The 19,835-nt window shown below is 37.7% G+C and overlaps 2 protein-coding genes across 10 annotated transcripts; one reads left to right on the plus strand and one right to left on the minus strand.

Moving 5' to 3' along the window:
- Positions 1–944: 944 nt before the first annotated feature.
- LOC111577260 (mediator of DNA damage checkpoint protein 1-like) lies at positions 945–13,447 on the minus strand. Of its 6 annotated transcripts, none has more exons than XM_055009131.1 (37): positions 12,828–13,446; positions 11,884–11,935; positions 11,766–11,783; positions 11,613–11,684; positions 10,696–10,785; positions 9,433–9,522; positions 9,249–9,341; positions 9,079–9,159; positions 8,736–8,828; positions 8,567–8,656; positions 8,129–8,230; positions 7,968–8,042; positions 7,782–7,856; positions 7,496–7,585; positions 7,327–7,413; positions 7,158–7,223; positions 6,774–6,866; positions 6,588–6,662; positions 6,084–6,173; positions 5,897–5,989; positions 5,635–5,709; positions 5,094–5,183; positions 4,946–5,020; positions 4,764–4,838; positions 4,487–4,576; positions 4,327–4,401; positions 4,138–4,215; positions 3,618–3,707; positions 3,445–3,531; positions 3,262–3,327; positions 2,875–2,955; positions 2,700–2,792; positions 2,478–2,558; positions 2,126–2,194; positions 1,894–2,019; positions 1,658–1,808; positions 945–1,528 (listed from the first exon to the last, which is right to left on the minus strand). In XM_055009131.1, exons 1-37 carry the CDS (start codon positions 13,140–13,142, stop codon positions 1,069–1,071), a joined length of 3,702 nt encoding a protein of 1,233 aa, XP_054865106.1. In that variant the 5' UTR covers positions 13,143–13,446; the 3' UTR covers positions 945–1,068. The 6 variants fall into 6 exon arrangements, with proteins under 6 accessions (XP_054865106.1, XP_023139189.2, XP_054865107.1 ...); XM_023283421.3 differs by having other exon boundaries at positions 12,822–13,446; XM_055009132.1 differs by lacking the exon at positions 6,774–6,866 and having other exon boundaries at positions 6,588–6,707; positions 12,822–13,447.
- LOC111577263 (aromatase) lies at positions 11,262–19,828 on the plus strand. 4 transcript variants are annotated; one of them, XM_023283428.3, is made up of 11 exons: positions 14,471–14,570; positions 15,447–15,529; positions 15,624–15,815; positions 17,517–17,667; positions 17,739–17,893; positions 17,984–18,160; positions 18,259–18,373; positions 18,448–18,562; positions 18,638–18,800; positions 18,875–19,116; positions 19,198–19,828. In XM_023283428.3, exons 3-11 carry the CDS (start codon positions 15,668–15,670, stop codon positions 19,447–19,449), a joined length of 1,518 nt encoding a protein of 505 aa, XP_023139196.1. In that variant the 5' UTR covers positions 14,471–14,570; positions 15,447–15,529; positions 15,624–15,667; the 3' UTR covers positions 19,450–19,828. The 4 variants fall into 4 exon arrangements, with proteins under 4 accessions (XP_035810193.1, XP_023139196.1, XP_023139198.1 ...); XM_035954300.2 differs by lacking the exons at positions 14,471–14,570; positions 15,447–15,529 and adding an exon at positions 11,262–11,331 and having other exon boundaries at positions 15,735–15,815; XM_023283430.3 differs by lacking the exons at positions 14,471–14,570; positions 15,447–15,529 and having other exon boundaries at positions 15,619–15,815.
- The last annotated feature ends 7 nt before the right edge of the window (positions 19,829–19,835 follow it).

Raw genomic sequence — 19,835 nt, forward strand, 5'->3', positions numbered from 1 at the left:
CAAGTTTGACGCGTTTTGGGGTATGATAAGGCCGCCAAAAATGCAATTCAAAAAGCGGGAAAAGAAAGTATAATAATAAACCCTAGGGTTTCAATAGGGTCTTCGCACCATTCGGTGCTCGGACCCTAATAATTCCTTGCATTCCAATAGGGTCTTCGCACCATTCGGTGCTCGGACCCTAATAATTCCTTGCATTCCAATAGGGTCTTCGCACCAGTCGGTGCTCGGACCCTAATAATAAACCCACGGGTTTCAATAGGGTCTTCGCACCATTCGGTGCTCGGACCCTAATAATTCCTTGCATTCCAATAGGGTCTTCGCACCATTCGGTGCTCGGACCCTAATTATACAGTGAAATCTGGGGCCTCAAAGCATCTACTTGCAGTGCATCTATATATGTAATTATTTAGAAAATGAACAAATATAACAAACAAATATAACAAACAAATATAACGCTGTTCTCTTACAGCTCTTCATTTGTAATATCATCATGTTTGACACTGGTCTTTCCCCAATAACATTTTTGACTGCAGTAACAGAAATGTGGGTGCATTATCCTCCATGCCAAACCTGTAAATTTAGCCAGTCATATATGATAGATTTATCATTCCTGGTATATTGTCTCTATGGGACCTTTATTATTTCATCTGTATTCTATCTGTATCCAGCTGCTGTAACGTGCAAATTTCACTTCAGAGGGATCAATAAAGTTTGCTACATCTTATCAAGAAAAAAAACATTTGAACTGTCAGGACTGCAAAAAAAAAAAAAAAAAAACTGGGTAAAAGGTTTGTTAGAATCAACAAACTTTTACTTATGTTCTTGTAAAATCTCAAATCAGACAGTTGTCGTGAACCTGAACAATTTGGGATATTACGCTGTGATACAATATCCATATCTGTAGCACTGTAGATGATATTGGTATTAACACATGGGCTTCAGTAGTCAGTAATTTGGGGTTATGTTTTTATTACAAAAAGAAATGATCACTGTTTCAAGAAATTCACATAAAGCTCATAAGATTTAAAAACAGTTTTTATCTTTACTTTATAAGGTTTTATTATAGTTTTAATGTTTGAGTTTAACTCTGCAGGTTGTCACACTGCTGTTGTCCCACATGTACACAAGCTTTTTGTTGGGATAGTATGACAGCATTGCCAAGATGCCGTTCGATGGCCTTAAATCAAAGCTTGCATCCAGAGGACTCTCTTTCTTTAAGTCAAATGCATACGTCACTCTCCTGTCTTTGTCGTCTGTAAAATATAAAACCCCGCACACAACGAAAGCGTTCCCTGCTTTAGTTGTTGGGTAGCCAGTGTTAATGACCGACTCCACAGAGAACCTGTCAGGGTTGAGCTTCGCAACCATCGTGTTGTCGTCTGTGTTCGAAGCAAAGACGACCCAAAATCCATTTTCATCCGCTGCAAACTTGAAATATGTCTTTGAGTTGCGGAAAAGATAAGTGAGGTTGTTGTATCTGCTGTTGGGCATCATCAGAGTGTTTGATCTCCTCGTGTTCAGGTCAAATCTGTAGAGTCACAATATCGATCAGGAGTAACATAATAAGCTGACAACAGGTCACTTGAGATGTCTTCGAAATGAAATAAAAGTTAATGAAGCAATAAGCAAGTTTTACATATCTGACACAAACACTTACTTTACAAGTCTGTTTGTTCCTGCGTTGTGGAAGTAAAAGGACCTTTTATAAACGACGTGACCACAGCCCTGGTAGAACCTCCTGATGTCGATAGTTTTATAGTTTCCATCCTGAAAAGCTGAAATGTTCCTGGATTCCGCCAAAACTCGGCCTGTTGGAGAAATGTTCCAGAGTTCAGTCCAAATCCTACTAAACTCTGTTTTGAAGTGAAAATTCATGTCTACTGTTTAAATTACCTGAAAAATGTTCAGCCAGCCAGTATCGACTTTCATCCGGCTGAGACACATCCGACATCCAGGCTCCATAGGTGTTCTGCATTTTGGTGGTCCTCTCCGAGCATTTAATGGTTTTAATTTTACACTCTAAATAAATAGAAAATACGTCAGGATTTAAATATACTGTGCAGCAGATACAAATATAGACATAGAAAACTTTGATAATCTGCTTAATTTATCAAAATGTTCTCACCAGTTTTTGTCCACATCTCAGTAGTGGTCACACTGATGGTATTAGAGGTCTGCAAAGATGATGAAGAGTCTGAAGAAAAAAGAGGAGAGAGGGGTAAATTTATATTTTCACTAAATTTAAAAGATAGCAGATGTTTATTCTGCTGGTAGCTAAAAAAAGCGGGTTATCAGGACTGTAGTTTTTGTGTAAGGAGGTTATGAATCGCTAACGTTAACAGATGAGATTATATCTTGGTAGAAATGACATCTTTATAATCACATTTCAAAATTCATGGTGGCCTTGTGAGAGAAAAACTGAAATCTCACAAGAAAAATTAGATGTGATAAGGTAAATACTGAAACCACTTTCTCACCACTTTTCATGGGTTTATCAATAAAGTTTCCACTGCTGTTGAAAGTATTTCTCTTTTGATCCAGATCAGCAAACACCGAGGCTGTAAAAGGAAAAGAAACACATGTACATAAACACATTAGATCCTAATGAAGTCGTATTCCAGAATGTAAGATATAACAAATAAATGAATTAATGTTTTTAAGTCACTGTTGCTTTAACATGTAATTCAAATGTCTCTTACTTGTTAGTAAATTGTGTGGTGCCTCTGTAGCATTTTGCCTTTTGGCAGCATTTACGGTGTCATGGCTGTTGTCTTGATGAAATAATATGGGCTCTAAAAAACAAAGTATTCAATTTAACAAATTTTCCCTCACATAATCAAAGTTAAACTGGCATTTACCCTCTTGGTGGATTACCATTTCCCATTTTTGTGTGCAGATGTTTCTTAGAGTCAGTAGCATTGGAAGTAACTCTGTTTTGTTCTGCATCAAATGTGGCTGTAGAGTGAAATAACACATTAAAACATTACAATGCAGCACTTTCAATTTGAATATAATCTGCAGAAGGAGAGAAGGTTCCAAAGAGGCTTTGAATGAAGGAAAAAATTCAGTTTTCAATTCAACTATTAAACTTAATCAGCAGTCTGCGCATCACTGTGGATATTTATTCTGTTTGCTGCTATCATAAGCATTAAAGTAACCATTAAATATATCTGAATGTATTTAAAATAATGATTTGAATGAAAAAATTCAAACTAGTATTTTGAAGATCATAGTAAATTTTAAACTTGAGTCAGTTTTTACCTCTATTCATGGGTGTTTCAGTGACAGTTCTGGAGGTATCTCTGGTTTGTTCTGCGTCAAATGGAGCTGTAGAGTCAAATGATACATTAAATGTTACAATGGAGCACATTTACTGTCAGTTCAAGTCAAGCAACAACAAGAGTGTGTATTTAAGTTAATAAGTTACAGCACTTTATTTCTTACCGGGTATTAATTTTTCTGATCCCCTGGTAGCATTTTTAGTGTCGGTATCTTTCAAGGTGTCCTGGCTGTCATGCTGATGAAATGGTACTGAAATAAAGAAAGCATCAGTTTCAACGCGTTTTTTTCAACACAGAGTCAAAGTTTAGTTTGTCTCTGCAGTCTTGATGGTTTACCAGGTTCAATGTTTGTGTCCAGATGTTTGTCAGAGTCAGTAACACTGAAAGCATCTCTGGTGTTTTCAGCTGGATGTGATGTTGATGATTCTGCAGGAAGAAAGATAAGATTGTATGTGAATAACATTTACATAGTAATGTAGTAATAATATATGTTGCATATTGCTGTAATTTGAAGCATAAATGTACTCATCATTTTTTTTAGCAGTCTCTAACTCCTTGCGAAAAGTAGCTCATTATTCTTGGATAAGTATGAATTCTAAAGTCTGATTCACATTTTTCATGTATATCTCATGTTTCTTTAGTATTTTGGAACTTTCAACTTTGTAACATTCAACATACAACTAATTTAAACAGCAGTTTGTGCATCTATTCTGCTCTTTCTAATAAGAATGTATGTATTTATAAATCATATAACTGTTAATGTGTTTCAAGTGAATCTTTTTTAGATCATTGTGAATTTTTAAGATTAGTGTGACTTCATCAGAAATAACAGTAAATACAAAACAACAGTTGTTACCAGTCCTCTTGTGTGTTTTATTCTCCTTTGTTCTCCTGTGATTTGAGGCTTTACTGTTTTTCTCTTTGTCAAGTGGAGCTGTAAAGTCAAATGACACATTTAATGTTACAGTGCAGCAGTCTTACTTTAATACAAGACAAAAAAGAGAATGTTTTTAAAGGTAACATTTCACAGCTTAAGATTTCCTACCTGGTAATAATATCACTGGTCTCTCTGTAACATTCTTAGTGTCAGTATCACTGCTGCGACGGTCATGAAAAGGTCCTAAAATATAGACAGTATTGGATTTTACATGTTTGTTTTCCACATAATCAAAGTTTGGTTTGTCTCTACAGTCTTGATGGTTTACCAGGTTCAGTGTTTGTGTCCAGATGTTTCTCAGAGTCGGTAACATTGAGAATATCTCTGGTGTTTTCAGCTGGATGTGATGTTGGTGATGCTGAGAAGAGAAAGATAAGATTCAACAAGAGCTGGTAGACATTTGAAATGCTTATAGTATGTCAACAGCAAGTTCATATTTAAGTGTTGTGTACTGCTGTTATTTAAAGCTTTAATTAAGATTTTCAAGGTCAAAGATCACGTAACCCAGTCAGCACTGATATTAAATACAATATGACAGTTATTACCAGTCCACATGTGTGTTTTATTGATAGTTCTCCTGTCATTTAAAGCATCTCTGGTTTCTTCTGCATCAACTGGGGCTGTAGAATCAAATGATACAATATATATTACAGTGCAGCACTTTTACTTTAAATATGAGCAACAAAAACAGCACATTTTAAAATTAAGACTTCACCAGATTTCCTACCTGGTAATAATATTGCTGGTCCCTCTGTGGCATTTTTACTGTTGATGTCACTGCTGTGATGTTCATGAAAAGCTCCTAAAATAAAGAAAGTATTGGTTTTAACATGTTTTTTTCCCCCACATAGTCAAAGTTTGGTTTGACGGTTTACCAGGTTCCATGTTTGAGTCCAGATGTTTCTCAGAGTCAGTAACGCTGAGAGCATCTGTGGTGTCTTCAGATGGATGCTGTGTTGATGATTCTGCGGAAAGAAAGATAGGATTGTAGATAAATAACAATTAAACAATTAACTCTTGTATATAATTGTAATTTGAAGCTTCAATTCACAATTTACTCCTTACATTTTATCAGTCTCTAATTGCTAGTTAAAAGTAGCTCCTTATTCTTGGATAAGTATGAATTCTAAAGTCTGATTCACATTTTTTCATGTATATCTCATGTTTCATGAATGTACTTGTACTGTAACGTTCAACATACAACTAATGTAAACAGCAGCTTGTGCATCGTGGATATTTGTTCTGTTTTCAGCTGCTACGTAAAATAAGAATTCAAGTAATTCTGAATCATATCCCTGTAAATGGATTTCAAGCAAATCTTAAGAGTGAAAAAAAATTAAGATCGCGATGAATTACAAAGATGAATGTGATTTTTTTTTTTAATATTAGTATGAAAAATAGTATGACAGTTTTTACCAGTCTTCATGGGTCTTTTATTTATGGTTCTCCTGTGATTTAAGGCATCGTTGTTTTGTTCTTTATCAAGCGGAGCTGTAAAGTCAAATGACACATTTAATGTTACAGTGCAGCAGTCTTATTTTGTAACAAGACACAAAAAGAGAATGTTTTTAAAGGTAACATTTCACAGCATAGGATTTCCTGTAAAGTGAAGCAGTTTTACGTCATATAAGTGACTAAAAGTTAAAGTTGATAATTCACTGTACACAGGACTTCCTACCTGGTAATAATTTTACCAGTTCCTCTGTCACATTTTCAGTATTGATATCTTTTAAGGTATCACGGATGTCATCTTGATGAAATGTTACAGGCTCTAGAAAGTAAAGAAAGTATTATGTTTAACTTGTTTCGTGTCCTTTTTTGACACAGGCAAAGTGCAGTTTGTTATTACATTCTTGATGGTTTACCAGGTTCCATGTTTGTGACCAGATGTTTCTCAGAGTCGGGAACAATAAAAGCATCTCTGGTGTTCTCAGCTGGATGTGATGCTGGTGGTTCTGCAGAAAGAGAAATAAGATTCAACTAAAAGTACTGGTACACACAATAAATACACATGGAAATAACACATGAATATTTAACTGTTGTATACTTCTATCATTTGAAGCATATATTCACAATTTTCTCATTACTTTTATCAGCCTGATTGCAAGTTACATGTAGATTGTTATTCTGGGATGAATACAAAGTAAAATTCTTTTTTTTTTCATGAGTATTTGATGTATCAGGACAAATATTTATGTTGATACTGTCCTATAATACTGACAACTGAAACTTAACATACAACATTTGACACACTACCTGATTTAAGACACAGTTTGTGCATCATTGTGAATATTTATTCTACTTAAAGTCACTACATCTAGTAAACATTAAAGTAACTGTAAACCATATTACAGTATGACAGTTATTACCAGTCCTCATGGGTGTTTTATTCATGTTTCTCCTGTCTTTTAAAGCATCTCTGTTCTGTTCTGCATCAACTGGGGCTGTAGAGTCAAATGTCGAGTAAATATTACAGTGCAGCACCTTTACTGTGAATACAAGTGAGAAAAATAAGATGTTTTTAAGGTAATAATTCACAGCACAGGTTTTCCTACCTGGTAATAATTTTAGTGGTTCTTCTGTAACATTTTTGGTGTTGATATCATTCAAGGTGCCATCGCTGTTATGCTGATGAAATGTTATTGACTCTAGGAAAAAAATAATTAAAGTATAAGAGTCAACATGTTTCGTTTGTTTTTTATTTTGGCATAGGAAATGTCCAAGAATACTGACTTAAACTTAACAGGAAGTCAACACAGTACCTGATTTGAACAGCAATCTGTGGATCACTGTGGATATTTATTCTGTTTGCTGCTATTTTAAGCATTAAAGTAATCATTAAATATATTTTAATGCATTTAAAATAAGGCTTTGAATGAAAAAATTCAAACTAACATTTTGAAGATCATAGTAAATTTTAAACTTGAGTCAGTTTTTACCTCTGTTCTTGGGTGTTTCAGTGACAGTTCTGGAGGTATCTCTGGTTTGTTCTCCATCAAATGGAGCTGTAGAGTCAAATGATACATTAAATGTTACAATAAAGAAATTTTACTTTGAATACAAGCAACAACAAGAGGATATTTTAAGTCACAGCACAGGATAACCTACCTGGTATTAATTTTTCTGGTCCCCCCGTCGTATTTTTATTGTCGGCATCCTTCAAGGTGTCGTGGCTGTCATGCTGATGAAATGGCGCTGAAATAAAGACTATGGATTTTACATGTTTGTTTTCCACATAATCAAATTTGGGTTTTTCTCTACAGTCTTGATGGTTTACCGGGTTCCATGTTTGTGTCCAGATGTTTCTCAGAGTCAGTAACACTGAAAGCATCTCTGGTGTCTTCAGCTGGATGTGATGTTGACGATGCTGAGGAGAGATAAGATTCAACAACAAGCTGGTAGACACATGAAATATGTATAATATGTTAATAGTATGATAAGATTTAAGTGTTGTTAGCTACTGTAATATGAAGCTTTAACTGAGCTTTCAAGGTCATGGTGAATTTTAAACCATAATGTGACCCAGTCAGCACTGATATTAAATACACAACGACAGTTATTACCACTCTTCATGGGTGTTTTATTCATGGTCCTCCCGTGATTTAAAGCATCTCGGCTTTGTTCTGCATCAACTGGGGCTGTAGAGTCAAATGACACAGTAAATATTACACTACAGCACTTTTACTTTAGCTACAAGAGGCAAAAATAGAATATTAGAAGTTAACAATTCACAACACAGGATTTCCTACCTGGTAATAATTTTGCTGGTCCCTCTGTAACATTGTTGGTGTTGATATTACGGCTGTCATGGTCATGAAAAGGGCCTAAAATGAAGAAAGAACCAGTTTTAACATGCTTTGTTACCCACATAGTCAAAGTTTAGTTTGTCTCTACAGTCTTGATGGTTTACCAGGTTCCATGTTTGAGTCCAGATGTTTATCAGAGTCAGTAACACTGAGAACATCTGTGGTGTCTTCAGATGGATGTGGTGTTGGTGATGCTGCAGAAAAAGCTGGTACATACAATAAACATTATTACCATAACACAGAAGAAAATATGGAGGCATAATTCATAGACAGCATAGAGTTTCCACATCAGCATTATATTACATCCATCGTTGTTGTGTACAAGTTTCATTCAAATTTGATTTCAAGTCACAAGTTTTTGCACATCCCTCGTTGTTGGTTAAATAACGTTGTTCTGGAGTAAATGTGAAGAGTCACATTGTTTTTTTTTATTAAAATGTTTATTTTCTAAGCAATATAGTACAAGCAGTCTACATATATTTTAACACACCTATTATTCTGTAACTGTGAACAAATTTTGTGCAACTCAAAAGGCTGCTTACCAGATTCGAAATATGAGTATATAAGTTTCCTAAAGCCAGAAAGGTCTTGAACATTTCTGACATTGTGACCTGGATCTGGTGTTTGTAACACTGTGGGATGAAAAATGAAAATCAGTAAGATGTGCAAAGTATGAAGTTAAGATCAAATCAAATGATTCCCAGTATTAACCTGTTAATGTCTGAACTGGTGCCTCTGTTACATTTCCTGGACTGGTTTCAACAGAGGTGTTGTGTCTGTGGTTTGGACGAGGTGAAACTAACTCTGTGAAAAGTAAAACATAACTGTAGCAACCGTGAATGTTGTAAATCAAAGCAGGCAGCATGTGGTCAAACAGTACACAGTCATGGCTCATATTAAGTCATACTGTATCGAGGTTTCAGATTTAAGAATATAAGACAAAATAACATTGAAGATGCTTCTACAGCAGGTTTATAGATTGCGTCTAGAAACTAAACATGTGATTCGTGTTATTTATTTAGCAAAGAACACATGCAGTATGACAATTTCTTACCATTTATCACTGACGAATCAGTGACATTTCCACTGTCACTGAAGGCATCACTGTTGCTGTTAAAGGCTGCAGTAATTAGGGCTGTAGAAACAGAAACATTTATACTGCTAATGTGTTTAACTTTAACTTTGTTTACACTTAATTAGAGTTCAACACATGGTCATTCTCACCTGATGACAGTTTAAATGGGGCCTCTGTCACATTTTTCCCGTGGGTATTTTTCAAGGTGTCGTGGCTGTGGTTTGGATGAAAAGATTCTGACCCTAGTAAACAAAAAGTAGTGAGTTTTATATGTTTCTTTTTTCTATATAAAATGTCAGTCAAGTCTTTCTGTCACTCACATCGGATACTAACCAGATCCCAGATTTGTGTCTAGAAGTTTCTCAGAGTCGGTAACATTACGAACCTCTCTGGCACCATCAGCTGGAGGTGGTGACGGTGATTCTGTCAGAGGAAAGACATGCATGAACAGAAAAAGAAAAGAAGCAAAACATAAGTCACAAACTTGACGTCAAAACCATCATAATTATCCTTTATAATGACTTTAGTTACTTTGCCACCTGTTGATGTTTTCTGTGTTGGTTTCTCTAAAGATCTCATAGATCAAAGAAGGAGATAGATTTAAATACATATAGTAAGAACAGAAATGGAAGGGATGGTTATGTCATTTGTTTTCAATAATAAGAAACGCCAATATGCATAGGAAAAATCAGTGACTACACCACTGGCCTAAAAATAACAATCAGCTATACGCTTTTCTCAACATATTTCACCCAGTAAATGAGTAAAGGATTAATTTTCTCCTGACCAGAATTTTATTTGTGGCAGTCTGGAGATGCCCCTGGGGCAATATGAATGAATTTAACTGAATCAAACTAAATGTAAATTAATACAGATAATTATGAGTTTTTAGTTGTTGTTTTTTTAAAACTAAAACCAGAATAGGAAACATTTGACTTTATTTAGCTGCTTGGACTTTTTCTTCTTCTTTTCATGTGTGGGAGAATGATTAGGGACCTCAGTGTTTTTTTAATCCTGACTATAACCTTGGTTGCAATGGATTCTCAGAGTAACAACACGTGTGCAGATGAAGGTGGAAACAATAAACTGTACTTCACATTATTATGGTAAAACAAGTAAACAGAGCAAGCTGCAATGCTGACCATAAGGACAGACAGTGTCAAGTCGGCTACATCTATATAGCGCAGTTAAAACAACAGCTGTCGAGCCAAAGGGTTTCCCTAATGACAAACAAAATTGGTGTTTTACTTTATAACTAGCTTAACAAGTTTAAACATTACAGTTGAGACCCAAATAATGTTTATTATGTAAATTTAAGATCTCACCATATTGTATAAAAAATAAATGTACCTGGTTAAATATTTATCATCTCTATAACCCTACAATAATATATGAGCCTACCACATTTCTTGACTAATTACATTGGAAGAGGATTTCACAGAACTGTTTTTCTATACAAAGGCTAAAGCTTTTAAACTTATTTTACAGCCAACTTACAAGCCTGGATTTAGACGTTGGAGGATCACCTAATGGAGTTTTATTTTATAATGTGGTGTCATTTCTGTGTCTGAGTGTTTGCTGTAGCAACGTTCCTACCCATCAACATGTTTTGACGAGTGCGTTCTTGGTTCTTCTTGTTTCTCACTTCATGGGAATAACAGGCAGGACAGGGTGGACCAGGAGGACCTTCAAAATAACAGATGAAGAGAAATCTGAGAAGTAAAACTGACCTAATACACAATACTAACATGAAATGACAACAACAACATCAAAATAAAAACAGGGAAGCCTTAATGTGGGTTTCTCTGTAGATCTTTGGTGTAATATTAAGGAATGAAACTTTAAATGTTGACCATGTGTCTCATTTAAATTGTGGGAGAGCTTCAACAGTAAACAACTAAATGATTGCCCCATAAATAGCAGTGTGTTTGTTTTCAGTCTTGCTTCCTCACTAGTGGTGGGACTAAACAAAACAAGTGAGGCTCTAAAATATATGAGTAATTCGTATTTGTCTCTCGATGGTCTGACAGGTTATTATTAGTTCAAAGCACCAAAACAAAAAGCAGGAAACAACGAAACCAGGATGTTTAATGGTGTTAATTGTAGGACTCTGGACATGCAAAAACAAGATCAAACATGAAAAACGTTTCACTACATTCAAAATGAAGCTGAGACAAGTTTCTGAAATGACTCATTTAATGAGCAAAAGACGAACACTTTGTGCACACAGCGGTTTCCTGGTTCCAAACACATGAAAATAGTGCGTAATTCAGGTGGATCAGTGCAGCAAACATTTATACCACATAGCAGTAAACAGCTATAGAAAAAGTCTCCTGCAGACAGTGAGTGGGATGCTTATGTTACGCAACTACCGCTGAACAATGGAGGACTGTTTGAAACATGGGAGCGACTTCTGTTTCTGGGTTTATTTGTCTGTTCTGGTCCACTCTTCTTCAAACGGTTACTTTATAAGGATGAGTTCTTAGATCTGTAAGACAATGAAGATCTCTCACCTCTTCTTCCTCGTCTCCCCTCTGGTCCTGGTGCACCCTGAGGTCCTGGTGAACCTGGTCTACCAGGCAAACCTGATGCACAAAATCACTTTGTTTTTGTAGTGAAAGTAACTTTAGGTATCTGATGCTGTGAACTAAATTGTTAGCTTTTACCTCGGGGTCCAGGTGGTCCTGGAAAAATAAAAACAAAATGACATTTCATACAAACTGACGACAGTAGAAGCACCACAGATACTACAGACGTGGAGCGAAGAATATTTCTGACACGCACCTGTTAAACAAACCCCTTTAGAGCCGTTACACAGATCTGTGAAGGCTTTGACCTGAAATTAGAAGAAAAGCAGAAAGACACAGTATAGTCAGCGCTTACTGAAGTGTATGTGAAACACTGGCAGAGTTAAAACAGCTGGCCTGAACAACTCAGAAGAAGCTTTCTAAAGTTACATAGTTTGGTCACTTATGTCACATTTATACAGCTGCAGCAGCATTTGGTCCAAGGTTTAGGAGAAAAGATTGCATCTAATTTAGTTGTTTTATTGATGTGAGCCGAAGCAGACAAGTGAAATAGTATGTGATTCCATGATAGCATGAATTTAGTAGGCAAAAATCCCCCAAAAATGTCATATCCCAGTTTCTTAAATGTGTATGTGTGCTAGTATACTTAATTTGAATAACTTCCATGTAATTTATGCAATTCAAAGACATCACTTTGTTCCCTGTAAACTTGCTATGGGCATTTTATCACATTTTTATGACATTCTGTAGCTTAAATAGTTAATCAACTGCCACAAACTGAAGATTAACTGATAATAAAGACAATTTACAGCCCCTTCTCCCTCTCAAACAGTAGCTCCTTCTGAAGAAGCGCCAGTTCCTAGAGGATGTGAGTGCAGTCGAGGCAATAGCAGGCAACAGTCACGCTCCGCTGCTCCAAGTATTTATCCAGGAAACTCTCCTTAATTGCTGCAACAGACTCTTGCATTCCTTGCATTACATGGATTTGTTTGTAATCCCAAAAGGGAGAAGAGAGGAAATGTTTCTATTAAAGATGACAGCCAAAAACTGCTAATGTCTCCCCTGTTGTCTGGAATTATACAGAAACAGTCATCAGACATTCCTAAATGTGTTTTCATGGTTTACAGTACACTGAATGACATGCAGTGTTCACAATCCCACAAAAACAAACATTCAAGCATTTTAGTGTCTTACAGGTACCATGGAGTAAGTCATGAGCATCAGCATGTCCTTCTGGTCCTGGCTTGGTGTTGAGTCTCCCTCCTGGTTCCTTCTGATCCGATGGAGCTTCTTCAGCTCTCCGGCCTCTGTGAGATCGGGTGGAAGGATCCCTGCCTGAATCCTGCAGCTCTGAGACAACTCCTGCATCTGGGACTCCAACCTGACCAGCTCCTCCGCCAGCTCTCTCTGCCGAAGCAGCAGAAACACCAAACCTGCAGAGCTGAGGAGCAGCAGCGCACACATCCCCGCCAACAGCACTTTCCACGCGGGAGAAATTTCACTCCTCTCCTTCATGACTGTGACCTGCTCTCTGGTCCTCTGCTGCAGAGTGATCTGGGATCTGAAACTCACAAGCTCATGCAGCACATATCTGAACACCTGCCAGCAGATGAGACGTCAGAGGGAAACCGTGCTCGAGCTGGTGGAGAGGAATAAACATGTCAAAATCCGTCTGCAATTGCAGGGGGAACCACATGATGCGTTGCGCAACGGGCATCTGGGAAACAGTTGAAATCTGTGGTCCTGATTTAGAAGCAGCTAATGGACATATTTCCAGAATGACACATGCTGCAGACAGTGTAGTGCTTCTCATCATTCTGGTGCTCTTCTTCTCAATATTACCACCAGCCCTTCCTACTCAAGATTACATGGAAGTGGAACAAATAAGTTGTGAACAAGGGAAACATTGTCTGAAACTACAGAAGAGCTTTCAGAGAGCTTTCGGTAAATGGATGTGTGTGTGTGTGGATGGACAAGTGTGGGTGTGAAAATATCCTTTTTTTTTTTTTTTTTTTTTTTTAAAGAAAACGGGTTTTCATGTTTTCTGTTCCTCTCAGTGCATTTCCAAAGAGAGAATTGGTGTTTCATCATTGTTCTCTACTTCTATTGATACATAAGAAACCTTAAAGTTTCCTTATTTTAACAAAAAACACTCATCACTTCGGTTGCTTTTATAAAGAGAAAAGCAAGTTTTTCAGCCAATTTGGGATTCAAGCCAACACATCAGCCTCCGAATGTGAAGCCAGTATCTTTATCCACAGCATAGCAGCTATTCACAGGTAATGAGCTTGAAAGACAGCTCATTACAAGCACACCACCTTTGCACGAACTGTGTTTTCACTTTCAAGTTTGCCTCTATGGTTTCTCACATAAGCAGCACCTCTAAATAAAATTTCCAAGTTTTTGAAATTACAAATCTGCTTTTTTTTCACTCCCTAATTTCCCTTTTAAACTACTGAGTAAGTCCCTGCTCTCTTTGACATGGGTCAGTCTGACCCAGCTAATTAATTTCCCCTTGAAAAGCCTCCTTGGTTGATGAATTGGGCAGTGGGGTTTCTTTCTGTGCAACAAAGCTAAACGTGAAGCCGGTCTTTTAGAAAAAAAATAATCCAAAGTGCAGCCAATGAAAGGCTTGCAGTTTTTGCATTCTTATGAATTAAAAAAAACCAACCACCTTTTCTGTTCTTTTTGAAGCTGCTTGGTGGTTCAGACATGCACCGTTGTCTGGCTTGTTCCCTGCTTTCACCATGTAATGGTACTTGTAACCCCAAAGTGGCGGCGTTTCCAAGCAACCAGCAAAGTGAAGGCTCAACCAAGGATTTATAAGCACTTGATTCACAGTGATTTATTTGGTGGAAGAATGTTGATCACCTTTAAAACCAGCAGAGGAAGTGCTGTGTCTCTTCAAACTGCACTCTAACTTGTCAGGGGAGGATAAGAGACGTAAGTAGCAACATTTCACAATTTTTTAGGCAAAGAATTCAAAATCAGTTATTTAAAAAAAAAAATACTGAAATATATTCTGTTAAAGATATAAAATAATTTAAAAATTGTATTAGTTGGGATGCCTTAAGACACTGTGTTTGGTGTCATATTAAATAATAGGAATTCCAATAAAAAAATTAAAATATTATCCTAACTGTAACTACTTTGCACATTTTTATTTGACCATTTTCTGTTACTAATATTTATTAAAAATCATATCACATGTTGAAAATATTCAGAAATGTACTAATTTAAGTGGCAAGTGGGAAACTTAAAGCAAAGTCTTTGAACTCATGACAATTACTGCTATAAAACTTACTAAATGACTTTCAAGACTATCAGTCAAGTGATTTGTATTTTCAGATTTTGAATCCATTGGTTTCCTTCTATTATTCTATTACTGTTCCTGTTGTATTCTCGTCTTATTTTAGCTTACTCATTCTATTAGTTTCATACTATTTTATTGCTCTTTAGACACTGCATTTCTTATGTATGTTGTTTTTTTTCCTGAGCATTGTCTGGCAGAAGAATTTCCTTCGGGATTAATAAAGTTTCATCTTATTTTTTTTTTTAAAAAGTCAAAAGAGGAGTTCCCTTCTTATGCAAACTACTGTAACAACTGGGACAAGGCATGAAAAAAATGACTGAAAAGCTGTAAATAATACATATAAATGTCTAAGAACTAAAAAGCTCAGGTCTTGGTGACTGCTGCCAAACTAAAACTGATCATAACGATGTTCGATGCACATGAAATCTGCTGCACTTTTATTTCAGCTACCTCAGTAAAACAAGTAATTCAACTTAGAGCTTAACGTGGGTGTGTTTTGGTTTCAGTGTGCCTCGGTGCTGGATGTAATGCAGCACTGAAGGACAGAAGGATTTCAGCGGTGGAAAAGGAAGGCTGTGCAGTGTGAGAGGTCACTGTTTTGTTTCAACAAAGAGATGTTTTCTTTTCTAGTTACACGACGCAGAAATTAGGTAGATATATTATATATTAAACCTTCTCTACAGGCAGATACAGTGAGCCTTCTCAGTTGTGTTTGCCTGCTGGAGACATGAAGGGGATGCTGCCTCTGGAGATGTTCACCATCGGCCCCGTGGCGGTCGACACGGTGTCTGAAGTCACGACTCTTCTGCTGCTTGTGCTGCTGTCGTTGCTGCTCTTCACCACCTGGAGACGAACACATCATTCACACATACCAGGTGAGAGAATTCAACTTCTGGTCCTTCACATTATTTTCACAAATTGAGTCCCAAATTCAAAATGACGTGTAAGCAATACTACTTCTTTATGCTAACAGCCTTGTAAAAGTGTTTAATGATTCTCACGTGATACAGATTTTATTCTAGTTTTATAATTAATATGCTGATCCAATTTACTTATTTAGTTTACCTATTATAACTTAAATAAAAATTTTATTGGGGACAAGTATTTGCCTCATATTGTCAGTGAGGTTACTGAGAAAACACCAGATGAGATAAAATAAAATAAAATTATATTAAATTAAATGAAATAAAACTGAATAATACAAAACAAAATCAAATAAAATAAAATAAAGTAAAATAAATATCAATAGATATTTACCACCACCACCACCACCACCACCCCATAAGTACACTACAAAACATAAGAGGGAAGTTATTGAATTGTATTACTAATAGAAAATGCCCTAAAATTATTTTTAAAAAAAATATAATTTATATCAAACCAAGAGTTGTACTATGACGAGGAGGAGAGAGTTTAAATTGCAGTAAATTTGGTGACACTACAATGCATAGGAGTTATTGATTTTTTTTTACTAAAAGAATCCTTAAAATTATGAAAAAAAAAATTAATATCAACCCAAGAGTTGTAGTATGACCAGCAGGAGTCAGTTGCTGGCTGCAGTAAATTTGTTGAATATTTGTGTCTCTTCGCTGTTTGCAGAGGTTTTGCTATTTGCAGACGGTCCCTGTTCACTCGTAGCACAGCCGGCTGCTCATAGACACCAATGTTATTCCTGCAGCTTGAAAGACAGCGACTTTTGATTAAACTGGGCTTGTAGCACATTGTCTAGCTTACAACGATGGAAAAGAGGCACCGTTTATGTTTAGACAACGTATATTTAATGAGTTACTGATGCCGGAAGTCCGAATTTATGAATATATTTCCGACTTTACCAAACTGTTTTGTTTCCTGACGTCGTCATAATTCGCTGATTTCATGCTGTCATTTACGAGCATTTCACTACAAATAACATAATTCTGTCTTGTCCTTTAATAAAACCAAATTTAAGGTAACTCTCGAAGTATAGCCGGAGTTTTTAGGTACTGATGAATCTTCACCTGTTCTGCGTTTTTCAGACGTCGTTCCCGTCAGTAATTTTCTAACTGCACACAAACTAATGAATCTGGATGAACTCGAAGCCAACCTGAAGAAAACGTGGAGAGAAGTTGAAAGGTCAAGGAGGTGTGGCCATCGAAGCAGCAAAGGATTTTTGAAGAAAAAAAATGTTTTATAGGTAGACTTGTGATGACACAGTGAGTCTGTTACTCTGATTTTATCCAGAATGTAAAAATCTATTTTTCATAACCTCACAGCACTCAAAGCAGACAAAGCTTCACGCCCCCACTCAGATCTCTGGCGCCCCCTCTGAGGGTGCGTGGACCCCAGGTTGGAAACCACTGTTCTAAAGGGCTCTTCCTGAGATGCTGGCCGTAGCAACAGAATGCTATCTGTCTGAGGGGTTTTTGTTCTGGCTTTAGGTTTAATGAAAAAGCCAGCAGACCTGAGGTTTCTTCAGGGTCAATAAGATAAAAGCAATGTAATGCATTTCTTTCTTAAAGTGATTTCAGTAAACCGAGGACAGAAAACTCAACTGAAATCTATCCTACTCTAACTAATGTCTGGTTTCTCTCTGTCAGGTCCTTCCTTCATGGCAGGACTCGGCCCGATTTTCTCCTACACACGATTCATCTGGACTGGAATCGGCACAGCGAGCAACTACTACAACAACAAATACGGCAGCATTGTCCGGGTTTGGATCAACGGAGAGGAGACCCTCATTCTGAGCAGGCAAGTCTTTCAGGATAAAACTCAAGTTTGCAGTAAATCTGTGATGAATCGACGTCCGTCTTCTCCTGCAGGTCGTCTGCGGTGTACCATGTTCTGAGAAGCGCCCACTACACGTCCAGGTTTGGCAGCAAGAGAGGACTCGAGTGTGTCGGCATGCAAGGGAGGGGGATCATTTTCAACAGTGACATTCCTCTGTGGAAAAAAGTGAGGACATATTTCTCTAAAGGTGAGACGATCACAGAGTATTTTGGTGCATTATTTCGTGACTGAAACCCTGCATGATTGAATTACTGCTGTGTTTAACGCTGGTTTCCAGCTCTGACGGGCCCCGGCCTGCAGAGGACTGTGGGAATCTGTGTGAGCTCCACAGCCAAACACCTGGACAGCCTGCAGGACATGACCGACTCCTCTGGACATGTGGACGCCCTCAATCTCCTGAGAGCCATCGTGGTGGACATCTCCAACAGGATGTTCCTCAGGGTGCCACTAAACGGTCAGCTGCGTGTCTACTGTACATTCACACTGTATTTTCTCACCAGTTCTTGCACTGAAATCTGCAGCTTCTGACTCTTTTTGTCCATGACAACTCAGAGAAGGACCTGCTGATGAAAATCCACAACTACTTTGAGACCTGGCAAACAGTTCTAATAAAGCCTGATATATTCTTCAGGATGGGATGGCTGTATAACAAGCATAAGAGAGCAGCGTAAGACCTCCAAAACATCACAGCAGATCAACGTTTGGTGTGAGATTTTCTTTAACTTAATCTTTGTTTTGCAGTCAAGAGCTGCAGGATGTGATGGAGAGCCTGCTTGAAACGAAAAGAAAGATCATTAATGAAGCCGAGAAGCTGGATGATGAGCTTGATTTTGCAACGGAGCTCATCTTCGCCCAGGTCAACCTCACTACAGAGCCACTGATAAAACTGTACATCTTCTGCCCTCTGATGACCTTCTGCTGTGTTTAACAGAACCACGGAGAGCTTTCGGCAGATAACGTCCGGCAGTGTGTGCTGGAGATGGTGATTGCAGCCCCTGATACACTTTCCATCAGCCTCTTCTTCATGCTGATGCTTCTGAAACAGAACCCAGACGTAGAGCTGCGGATAGTGGAGGAGATGAACTCTGTCCTGAGTCAGTGCAGATTCACAATGTTGCATCAATCATCATTTCACTCTCAAGTGTTCTAACAAATGATTCGTTTCCAGGTGAAAAAGCTGTGGAAAAGATCGACCATCAACGTCTGATAGTGCTGGAGAGCTTTATCAACGAGTCTCTGAGGTTCCATCCTGTGGTTGATTTCACGATGCGTAAAGCTCTGGAAGACGACGACATCGAAGGCACCAAAATCAGGAAAGGAACCAACATAATTCTCAACATTGGTCTCATGCATAAGACTGAATTCTTCCCCAAACCAACAGAGTTCAGCCTGATGAACTTTGAAAAAACAGTAAGTCACCTGAAACGTTGTGCAACAATGCGTGACCCCGGAGAGAAAAATCGACACCTCGGTCCTCTTTCTGTGTGGCAGGTACCCAGTCGCTTTTTCCAACCCTTCGGCTGTGGGCCTCGCTCCTGCGTGGGCAAACACATCGCCATGGTGATGATGAAGGCCATCCTGGTCACCCTGTTGTCTCGTTACACGGTGTGTCCTCGCCAAGGCTGCACCCTTGACAGCATCAGGCAGACCAACGACCTGTCACAACAGCCCGTGGAGGACGAGCACAGCCTGGCCATGCGCTTCATCCCTCGAACAACACAACCTCAGCACAGTCGGCTCTGAAACACGAGGACACTTTCACATACTGGAGGAAAACATGTTAGTGTTGCTTATGCTGAAGTGAGTAGCTGCCAAACTGAAGGTGGTAGACCTGCTGGAATGTAGATATTATCTAAGCCAAGAAAAAATATTCTTATATCATGGACTAACATTAACATGTAATTTGCATTAACACGACAGATGTTTTGCTAACTTTGACATGACTAAACAACTTTAAACGGTTGAAGGTTCTAGCTGATACAGAGCATAGGAAGTGCAGTCCTCTGGCCCATTTATCACAATGTAGAAGCACAAGGATGATATTGGTAAAGATTGTTTTGTTGTCTACATGTAAAAAAATATTAACTATGACTATCAGCATCATAAAGGAGTCCTGACATCCCTCCGCA

The sequence above is a fragment of the Amphiprion ocellaris genome, chromosome 3 (assembly GCF_022539595.1).
Source record: "Amphiprion ocellaris isolate individual 3 ecotype Okinawa chromosome 3, ASM2253959v1, whole genome shotgun sequence".
NCBI classification, from domain to species: domain Eukaryota; kingdom Metazoa; phylum Chordata; class Actinopteri; family Pomacentridae; genus Amphiprion; species Amphiprion ocellaris.